The sequence below is a fragment of the Chrysochloris asiatica genome, unplaced genomic scaffold (genome assembly GCF_000296735.1).
Source record: "Chrysochloris asiatica unplaced genomic scaffold, ChrAsi1.0 scaffold00106, whole genome shotgun sequence".
NCBI classification, from domain to species: Eukaryota; Metazoa; Chordata; class Mammalia; order Afrosoricida; family Chrysochloridae; genus Chrysochloris; species Chrysochloris asiatica.
In genome coordinates this window covers 9,755,631-9,766,649 of record NW_006408624.1, presented here as the reverse complement: position 1 = coordinate 9,766,649, position 11,019 = coordinate 9,755,631, and the positions used below count along the sequence as shown (strand labels likewise).

General features: G+C 47.5%; 1 protein-coding gene across 1 annotated transcript in view; it reads left to right on the top strand.

Annotated features, from left to right (window-relative positions):
• The first annotated feature begins 3,449 nt into the window (after positions 1 to 3,449).
• Positions 3,450 to 11,019, top strand: part of RIMS3 (regulating synaptic membrane exocytosis 3) — a 16,308-nt gene continuing 8,738 nt past the window's right edge. Inside the window, exons 1-2 of the mRNA XM_006867593.1 lie at positions 3,450 to 3,681; positions 9,885 to 10,026. Of these exons, the coding sequence (XP_006867655.1) occupies positions 3,465 to 3,681; positions 9,885 to 10,026 (359 nt within the window). The 5' untranslated portion in view covers positions 3,450 to 3,464. The remainder of the gene's footprint in view (positions 3,682 to 9,884; positions 10,027 to 11,019) is intronic.

Sequence of the window (11,019 nt, the reverse complement as noted above, 5' to 3'; positions counted from 1 at the left end):
CTCCAGGCACGACTCCTGGACCAGAGGGTCAGGCCCTGAGGCCTTGGGTTCAGTGCTCTGAGACCTGGCTTTTCCTCCCACCTTGGGGTGGGGGTGGGGACCTGACAGGCACTGCTAACTCTCCAGGTCCTGCAGGTGATCCCTGGGTAATTAAAGAAAGGGACTCTGGATGGCATAGTCCTGGATGTCAAACCATCTGCTTGTCAGTGCCATCCATTATTCAGAAGGAAACATGAACCTGGGGTTGGCAGGCTCAGGAATTTTGTTCCCTCCCCCCTTTCCTTTCATCCCATGGGGCTATGTATGGGGGTGGGGAGGTAGTACCAGGCAAGCACTTGCTTCTCCAGCTAGGGTCTAGGTGGAGTCTCTACCATTTCTCAGATGCTCACACCAACCCTGGGGACCCAGGCCAGTGGTCTTATAATAGATACTTTCCTGTCCTTGCAGCCTTGCCTAAGAGCCCAGAGAGCCAGGAACAGAGGGATGATCCACATCTTTGGATGAGCTCGGGGTTGAAGGGAGCAGGGATTGCTGAGGGTGACTGTCTCTCTGGGGAAACTGGAGGGTTGGGTTCAAGTCCAAGCCTGGTCACTTAACTTAGTAGGATAAGCCAGTCCTCAACTCCTCTGAGACTTGATTTTCAAACCTGTGATATAGAGGTAACTTCATGCTTCATAGAACTACTACAGTGAGCAAAGTAGACCCACACAGGGACAGATTCACAGGATCAGATAAGCACTCTCTCATCTTCCACAGAAAGGCCTGTACAGATCCCTAAATACACACACTGGCACTGGGATTGGAAACTAAAGAGACGAGATCATCCCAGGCCACAATCCAGGACCACTTTCCATTAGCTGCAATGTCGATTGGGATGGGGGATAGAGAAATGCAGTCTGGGGCTCTGCACACGTTACAGGGTGAGCAAGAACGTCCTGAGAGCCACAAAGAAGGCAAAATAAGACTTTGGCACATCCTCACTGTTGGCGCTAATTTGCCAGGTTGGCAGGAGCCATTCTGCTTAGGAGACTAGGTGGTTGTCTCAGTAGCCAGAGCAGTGCCTTTCCCTTTTCTGCCCCAATTTGTCCTCTTCCTCTTTGTTTTTTTGAGTCCCTTTTGAAGTATGTCAGGACTGAGGGCAGAGGGTCAAGCAAAGTACCCTGTGTCCTGGGATGGGCAGCAGCCTAAAAAAAACACTGGGGGTGGGACACAACCAGGAAGGTGATGGGTGCAGAGCAGCCGGAGTGGCCACCTTTCCTGGATTCCTCCAGAGCAAAAGATGTCAACTGCCCCTTCAGAGTCTGCAGTCAAGCTGCAAAGGCTGGTAGCTGGAGAGCCCACCTTTGTACAAAAGAGTACCACCAATGCTTGTAGCCCGTGCTCCCCAATAATGTTTCCCAGAGCCCTCTGCCCCCTCTTCCTAATACTTATCATAACCATCATGAAATGTTTACTTGCTCTGTGCCACCTCCTGGACTCGAGGTTTTTGGAGGGCAGAACCCAGTCAGCCTGACTCATTGTTGACTGCTTGTCGCTCATCATAGGCCTTGGCATTTTTAGGGCTCAAATATTTGTCTAGTGTCATTGATGAGGAGTGTGAATTTGTATACTTTGAAGAGGATTTTGGCAATATGAAGGGGGAGTGCTTCAAAAAAGTGACATTAAAGAGAGAATGGAATCCTGCCATGAACTTTTTGAAGTCCCCTTGTATGTTTCAAGAATCCAAAAATGTTTATGCTCTCGGAAAGCACTGATTCCAACTGACCTAAGCAGTGGAAAAGATATTATCTCATAACAAGCTCCAGGCACGACCTGAGGTCCTTTCTGTCTGTGTGTTGCTCTCAGCATCACTGGCTTCATTCTAGGGCTGGGTCCTCTGTAAGGCAGAAGTCCTGGGGGATATAGAGAGAGACAAACAGGCAGAGATGCCCATCTATCTTAGAAGCATAGAATCCAAATCCTTCAGTCTGATTGGACCAACTGAGTTACATGCCTCCCTTGGACCAGCAACAACTACCTAGGGAATGCTAGTCAGTGGTTGGTTTGAACAAATCAGGATCATCTGCCTCTAAAACAGAGGGTGGGGTGGTAGCTGGACAAATGAGCAGTCTTAGGAAGTAGAACAGGAGAGTGGATGTGTGTAAGCTACCTGGAGTGTCTGCACCCTCTGGCCTAGTCACTCTTTCTAGAATCAATGCCAAGGAAATTAGCAGCAGACAAAATCAGTGTAGAAAAAGGGTTCTTTGCAGTGTTATTTAAAATAGAGAAAAGACCGAGTGAGAGAGAAAGAGAGAGAGTTGGACCCAATCTAAAAGGTAGCTATTGTAAATGATTCTACCTTCATACAATAGGATAGTGTGGTGGGATATAATGACATTGTTATACAAAGTGTTAATGACATTGATAAATGCTTAGGATATAATATTAAACTGAAAAATAATACCAGAATATAAAATCATATTTGCAATATGCATTATTTTTTAATTTTTATAAATGTACAGAAAAGAGACTGCAAGAAAATAGATTTAAATGCTTAAATGGCTGCCTCTCAGTCATCAGTTAAGAATAATTTGAGTCTGCTTCTTTATAATTTTCTGAATCACCACCTTCGAAAACCATGACCCCCTTACATAGTCTGGACAGGCTGGAACCGGTTTTGTTTTTCTCTTTATTATTTGGTCTGGAAATAAAAGTCACCATCATTTAATGGATACTGACACAATGCCAACCACTGTTACAGGTGCCTACCATGATCTATCTAATATAACTCTTACAATGAGCCCATGGATGTCCTTGTGTGGCGCTGTGGGTTAATACCCTGGATTGCAAGGCTGGTTTGAACTACAAAGTCGGCGGTTCAAGCTCACCAGCCACTCCTCAGAAACTCTATACAGGGTCACTAGAGGTCAGAACTGACTCAATGGCACTTAACAACAACAACAACAATGAGCCCATGAGGCAAGTGATGTGATTTCTTAGATGTTCCCCAAAAGTAAACCCATTTTTAGATACAGGGTTAGGCAGCCAGTGTGCAAGACCTATTGCTATCTCATATAATACTCTAGGTCAAGGCAAAATTGCCCCATAGGGTTTTCGAGATTGTAATCTGTAGGGATGCAGATTGCCAGGCTTTTTTCTAATGAGTGCTTGGTAGGTTTGAACTGCTATCCTTTGGTTGGCAACTGAGTGCTTAACTACTGCACCGTTATACCTTTGAAATTCCAACCCAGGCAATGTGACTTCATAGTCTCACTGGAAACAAAGCAGTCCTCCTAGTCCCATTTACCAAGCCAGACCTGCTACTGGCCACTTATATTTATTTGTTTTCTTTTATCCTCACAACCTCAGAGAGGCCCTTGTCCAAGGTCACATTGCAGTACGGTGAGTCAGGGCTCTGATGTGGGACCCTTTTTCTCTTCCCCTCATCTCCCAGAGTTGCCTGAGGCCCTGCAGCCCTGGGGACCATGTTTAACGCGGAGCCAGGTCCGGCCTCGGCCGCGGCCTCCAGGAACGTGGTGCGGAGCTCCAGCATCAGCGGCGAAATCTGTGGAGCCCAGCAGGCTGGGGGTGGGACTGGGACCACCACCGCCAAGAAGCGACGCAGCAGCCTCGGTGCCAAGATGGTGGCCATCGTGGGCCTGACCCAGTGGAGCAAGAACACACTGCAGCTCCCCCAGCCTGGTGAGGGGCCATGGAACACCCTGAGGGGGCAGGGGGCAAAGGGATGGGGTAAGAGGTTTTGGACTGCACTCTCTGGTTATGGGACAGGTATGTCACCTGCCCACACTCACATGCAGTTACATATTACTGTTGTAGTTGTTAAGTGCCATTGAGTTGGTTCCGACTCATAGCAACCCTGCATGGGATTTCCAGGAACAGTTGGTGTGTTTGAACTGCCGACCTTGCGGTTCGCAGCCTAATGCTGATTCTACAGCACCACACCAGAGTCCGCCCTTACGTATAGAATGTTTTCATATAGGAGAATATGTATCTAAGTCTGATACATCATATTTAATCCTCATATAACAATATGAGGTAGGTGCCAAGGTGGAGATCCTGAAGCATAGAGAAGGTGAGTAAGATGCCCCAAACCATTCAACTGCTTAACTAAGTGGTGGAGCCTAGATTCAAACCCCTGCAGCTGGGCTTCTGAGTTCATGCTCTGAACCTGTACCCTTTATTGCCTCCACACAGAGACTTACACATTAATCAGTAATTATTTATTGAACAGCCATTGTGTCCCTGGCACCGTGCTAAGTGACACCACAATCTCACAGATACACACATCTGAAAGATTCCGCCGCACCTGTAATCCCTGCAGTTCCCATGGACAAAGAGCCACCCAGATGGAATTATAGCACCCAAAGAAGACCTATGTACACAGTCACACACATAGTGCTGAAGTGCTCAGGAAAGCCATCCACACTCACACACACACACACACACCCCACTGCTGTCAAGTCGAGCCCAATTCAGAGCAATCCTGTAGGACAGAGTAGAACTGTTCCTTAGGGTCTCCGAGACTGCATATCTTTATGGGAGCAAACAGCCTCATCTTCTCCTCCAGAGCTGGTGGATTTAAACCACTCACCTTGTGGTTATCTACCCAGTACCACCTACTGCACCACCAGGGTTTCTGCCATACGGACAGGGGAGCACAGTGTGCTCATTCACACTGTGGTGGTGTTCTTGGTTGCCATCAACTCGATTCTAACTCATGATATCTCCATGTGTGCAGAGTAGAACTACCCTGTAGGGTTTTCAAAGCCGTGACTTTTTGCAAGCAGAGTGCTAGCCCTGTCTTCTGAGATGCATTGCATTCATCATCAAAAAGAACATATCAAGATCTGTCTTGAAGTACAGTGCTGTCTGTGATAAGAGAATATCCATACACCTACAAGGAAGACCAGTTAATGTAACTATTATTCAAATTTATGCACCATCAGTAAAACCAGTGATGATGAAATTGAAGAAGTCTATCAACTTTTTCAGTGTGAAATTGAGCAAAGGCTATCAAGATGTATTGATAATTACTGGCGATTGGAATGCAAACCTTGAGAACAAAGAGGAAGGATCAATAGTTGGAAAATATGGCCTTGGTGATAGAAACGATGCTGGAGATCACATAGAATTTTGCAAGACCAATGCTTTGTTCATTGCAAATACCTTTTTAAACAACATAAAAGACTATACACATGGACCTCACCAGATGGAATATACAGAAATCAAATTGACCACGTCTGTGAAAAGATACGGTGGGAAAACTCCGTATTACCAGCCAAAACAAGGCCAAAGGCAGACTGGAAAAAACTATCAGTTGCTCATATGCAAGTTGAGGCTGCAGCTGAAGAAAATGAAAACAAATCCACAAGAACCAAAATATGACTTTGAACACATTCCACCTTAATTTAGAGATCATCTCAAGAACAAATTTGATGTATTAGACGCTGAAGACCGCAGACCAGAAGAGCTGTGGGATGACATCAAGAACATCATCATACAGGAAGAAAACAAAAGATCATTAAAAACTCAAGGACGAGAGAAAAGACCAAAATGGATGTCAGGAGAGACTCTGAAACTTGCTCTCCAGCGTAGAGATGCTAAAGCGATTGGAAGAAACGAGGAGGTGCAAGAGATGCCATTGGTTGGGTTCAAATCACTAACCTTTTTCAGCTAGTAGTCCAGCACTTTTACCCATTTGTGTCACCCAGGGACGCCTCATTCATACTGTATGTGGTCACAGATAAAACCAGCCATACAAACTGTGTAATCTTGTGATTACAGATCTACAACCCAGAAACACTGTTAACATGTGCACACACAAGGCCGTGGTTACAGAAACACATCATACATGCATACATACATACTTTACAAAATCACATCCACACTCACCTTTCCAGAAACATCCTGATAAATATGCATCATATCAGCTGCCTAGTAGTGGAATCTCAGTTATTCTTACACCTGCAAGTGACTCAGCTTGTCCCAGCTTGTCACACACAACCGCACCTGGATCCCACCTCCCAGAGGAACTTGTCCTGCCTGCCAGGCCCCTGCCTCCTTTGCTTTATAGCAGCAGCCCAGACACCAGCTGGTTTTGTTTTAAAATCTCTTCCTGCTTATTTTGCTCAGAGTAGCAACTTCCCCAAGAAACCTTCAAATAGGCAGCTGGAAGGGGGTGGTGAGGGGGCGGGGGGATCAGAGGATCCAGGGAGAATGCTCATCAATACTTCTGGTTGTTGCTGGGGGTGGGGGACTTTTCCAGACTTTAAAATAGATTTTACAAAATGTTTGACAGGAGTACCAGGGATGGTCTTTTCCAGCATTCAAGCTGGGATGCGGTTTCTGGCTCAGGGGGAATACTAGATGGGGCGGGAAGTTGAGGTTGTCAGTGTCCTAGGATAGGCCTGGCACTAAGGACGCATGGAAATGGGGAGATGGAGAGTTGGGGATTCAGATTAGGAAATCATGGAGATGGACCCCAGGAGTCTGGGATGACCCATCTTCAGAACCTACATCTTCTTATGCCCAAAATGATTTCAAGGACAGTCTTCTAAGGTCACGGCTTGGGTCTGAGTCATAAGGAGGTATTCCAGTGATCTCCTTGGAACTGTCTACCTACCCAGTCTCTGCGGTCAGCAGGCAGTCAGGGATTAGAGTAGACACTGGAGGAGAGATGAGTGATCACTTGTCTCGAGCGTGAGAGGGCATGATTGAAGTCAGTCCTGGACCTGGAGTTAGGGGAATCATCCAGGAGACTTTCTAACTTAAGGTCTTTGTGAATCATCATTGCCAGTGTCAGAGCAAGAAGGGCCCCCCTGAGACCTAGTCCAATATACTCATTTCACCAATCAGGCATCCAGAGCCTGGAGAGGAAGAAGGAACTTTCCTGGGGAAAGGAATTTGAGGCAGCTTTCAGAGCCACCCTTGCCATGTACCAGCTGGGTGACTTTGGGTGTTAATTTACCTCTCTGACCCTGCTTCCTCATTTGTAGAATGAGGACAATAACACATACCTTGCAGACAGTAATCCATGAGGATACTAATATATCCAGGGGATTCAGAGAGATAGAAGATGCAAAAGTACAGAGTTTTGTGCCTTATACATAGTAACGATCACTCAGTGAATAGTTGGTGCTATTATTATTACCCATGATTTCACAGTGGAGCCCCCCTCCCCCCCCCCCCCCCCAAAAAAAAAAAAAAAAAGTGAATTCTCTAGACTCCACATCTCTGGCCTTTCCATGCAGCATACTTTTCTCCATCTATAATTTCTTCTCCCCAGTATTTACTCTCAGGCTTTGAGGTTGCTGGTATCCCAGCTTTGTGTGCTGACAGCTGACCTAGGTTTGAGCCTGTCCATCAATACTTGGAGCCCCATCCTGATGAAAGAGTCTGGCCCCAGAGGAATGTATGGGACATTGGCTCTGAAACTCGGGCTGGATAAAAATCCTAGAAGGGTGTCCTCTGAATGGCATGGTTTAGTTCCCTGCAGGCTGGAGCTTTGGGACATGGAGGAGGAATACCTCTTCTGAACTCAGTCAGGCTTCAGGACCCTGGAGTGTCTGCCCTTCAGGCCAGTGTATCAGGACTCTGCCACTGACTCCAGCCCCAGCCATCCAAAGCCTCTACCCTTTTCCAGGCTTCTTTTCCCTCTGGCCTGTACTATTAGACACTCTTCTCTCCAGTTATTCTGCCTTACCACTTTCCAGTTTGTTCCTCATGTTGCCCTAGAGTGGCCTTCCAAAACCTCACCATGAAACTTGGGACTGTAATTCCCTGTGACACTTCTTATAGGGCCTCAGTTTCTTCTTCTGAAAAACGAAGCTAAATACAACATCTCCCAGCTGCTTCATAGCTCTAACAATCTCTTCATTGTGAGGATGGTCATGGTCCGAGCTTTGGTCCCAGAACACAGGTGAGTTCTGGTCTGGCACTAGGTTAGGTCCAGACAGGGTCATCTTGGACTGTTCCAGCCCTACCCAAGTGGAGCTCCTTTTTTTCAGTACCAGGGACAGCAGCTATTCACTGCTGGGCCCTGGGTTGGGTCAGAGTGAAAAACATTTCAGGACTGGCCCAGGAGATGCCATTGGGACTGCTGTGGAGGCGGTGACTGTAATTCCTTTGTGATATTGTGGGACAGATGGGACACTTCCTGGAATATTTCTACCTCTAGGTTCTACAGAATTACTGTAAGTAGTGTGGCCCTGTTCTCTAGAGAGAGAGGCTACATAAGGTTACTCGCTGTATTGGCACAGGCTCAGAGTCTGGACAGCTATGAAGCCAGGAGAGACATTTTCATTGAGGTTTCAAGTCCTTTCTCACTACCCAGAACAATGGAACTTAAATCTCTGCCAAATCACAACTCAAATAAATTGAGAAGGGGGGCTGGTGGAGGGAAGTGAGAAGTTGCGTACATCATGGTAGAAAGACTCTTGGACTGGGAGTTTGCAGGTCTTGGGTCTAGTCTCAGCTGTATTGGTACCTGGGCCGCAGACTCCCCATCCATGAAATGGGGCAGGGGATAGCCGAGTTATCTCGTCCTTTTTAGGATCTCATGGTTCCCCCACCCAAGGGCTCATACTGGCTTGGGCAAATTTGGTCAAAGAAATTAATTTGCTCCTAAATAGATCAAAGATTTTTCTAAGCCCTGGAAGAGTAAGTCTTAGGGGTCATGAGAACATGAGACTCTGAAAAGGGCAGAGATGTAGAAGCTAGAGAATTCACTTTTTTGCAGGGAAGGGGGCTCCACTGTGAAATCATGGGTAATAATAATAACACCAACTTCCTGAAAGATAAGTAGGGTGAGCCAGGAAAAATACAGTTTTCCTTTCTCCAGGCTGGAGTCTTAAACATTACCTCCTCAGTCCACCATTGGATTTGGGTGGGAGAGAGGGTTTCCAGGGTAATGGATTCCTGTCTACCTACTGGTTTTGTGGGGACAGTGCTGTGTGTCCCACCCCCAGCTTCTCCAGTCCCTGTAAGCAACTCCACTCTCAATTTGGCCTCTTTACCCTCTTTGGTACAGTACCCATCCGAGCACCACTTTGTTCCCCATCAGGCCCTGTAGGCAGCCCGCTTCAGCAGAGGAACTCCCAAGCCCTTAACCCATCTTCCCTCACCCCACCCCCAGGAGGAGAGGGTGTCTAGAGGCAAGAGGCACCACACTGCAATGCTGAAGAGGTTGTCATGGAAACCCAGGCAGGATGGTGTGCTGATATAGGAGACGGAGAGTAGGGAGAGTGCCCCATGTTCTCTGCAAGGCTGGTAGAGGGCAGAGAGCCCTGTGGACAGGAGGTGCAGACACATGGGGAGGGGGGGCTCTCACTGCAGACCTTTCTCTCAAATCCCACGTCAATCCAGGTCAACCTCGCAGTCCCTCTCTGTCTTGCTTCCCTAATAGCCTCTCCACCTCTACACAGACATCCCTCTCCATGCTCAGACCCAGGCTTCACAATGGAGTTCTTGATAGGGCCTGTGAAGGTGCCAGAGGGGTGGTTGTAAGGTCTGTGTGTGATGGGGTCAGTGAGGGTATCTGGAAAGGGGACGTTCTCAAATTAATGAGAAGACAAATTTTCCAAACGAGAGAAGGAAAGATGCTTTTGGGCAAAGGCTGAAGGGTGAGCATCAGAGGAGCCTGGCAGCAAGGAGCTGTGGGGCTGGCGCTCTGCCCGTAGCTCCCCATCACCCTGGCCACTCACTCTGCCTCCAGCCATCTTTCTAGTCTGTGCACCGCCAGCTGTCTCAGGCTGCCACCCAACCCTGGGGGTCATCTCAGCAATGTCCATCTCACCCCCTCCTGAGAGGGTGACTTTGGCAGCCCTTTCAAAGAAGCCTTGTCTGCAGGCTAACCTTGTTCCCTTTTCTGTGCTTGGGGACTATAGAAGGGACCACCAAGAAGCTGCGCAGCAACATCCGACGAAGCACAGAGACGGGCATAGCGGTGGAGATGCGGAGTCGAGTCACGCGCCAAGGCAGCCGGGAGTCCACTGACGGGAGCACCAACAGCAACAGCTCGGATGGCACGTGCGTGCAGCCCCCACAGTCATGCCCCATCACCTGACTACGGTCCCTGCCGTCTTCCCTGTCTCCTTGGCCCTCTAGTCACAGGGCCAGGCTTTGGTTTCCAGCTGAGCGATCTGGATATCCTCTGATGCTGTGTCCCCAGACATCTGCCTGGACTTCAGTGTCTTCCTATTGTTCTTCTCCATTGATTCTCCAGTGTGCCAGGAGTGCTGAGTCCCTTCTTCCTGCCTCCCATCACCAACACACTGCCCTGCTAGAGAATGGGATTAGAAATGAAGTGGCTCCTTTTAAATGTACAACTATTGCAGTGGTGCAGATGAGTGCATCCTTCTTGCATGGGGCCTTTTTTGGAGCTTAGAGAAGGAGGCTGGACTAGATCAGTGGTTTTCAAACTGGGGATGGTGAGTAATAGGCAGGAAATAAAATCAGTACAGTGGGTCAAAACAAGGTTTAGAAAAATAAATAGGAAACTCATCAATTATTATTTATTATCTTGTGAAATTTGTATTGTTTACTATGCATTGTTGTTGTTAGGTGCCATCGAGTCAGTACCAACTCATAGCGACCCTATGCACAACAGAACAAAACACTGCCTGGTCCTAGGCCAACCTCACAATTGTTGCCATGCTTGAGCCCATTGATGCTGCCACTTTGCCAATCCATCTCGCTGGGTGTGTTCCTCTTTTTCTCTTACCCTGCACTTTACCAAACATATGATATCCTTCTCCAGTGACTGGCCCCTTCTGATAATATGTCTGAAGTATGAGAGACAAAGTCTGGCCATCCTGACTTCCAAATTCTTCTTCCAACACAGATCTGTTTGTTATTTTGGCAGCCCATGGTAATTTCAATATTCTCCAATACCATAACTCAAATGCATCAATTCTTATATGATCTTCCTTACTGTCCAACTTTTGCATGCATATGAGGTTATTGAAAATACCATGGCTTGGGTCAGGCGCACCTCTTAGTCCTCAAGCTGACATCTTTGCT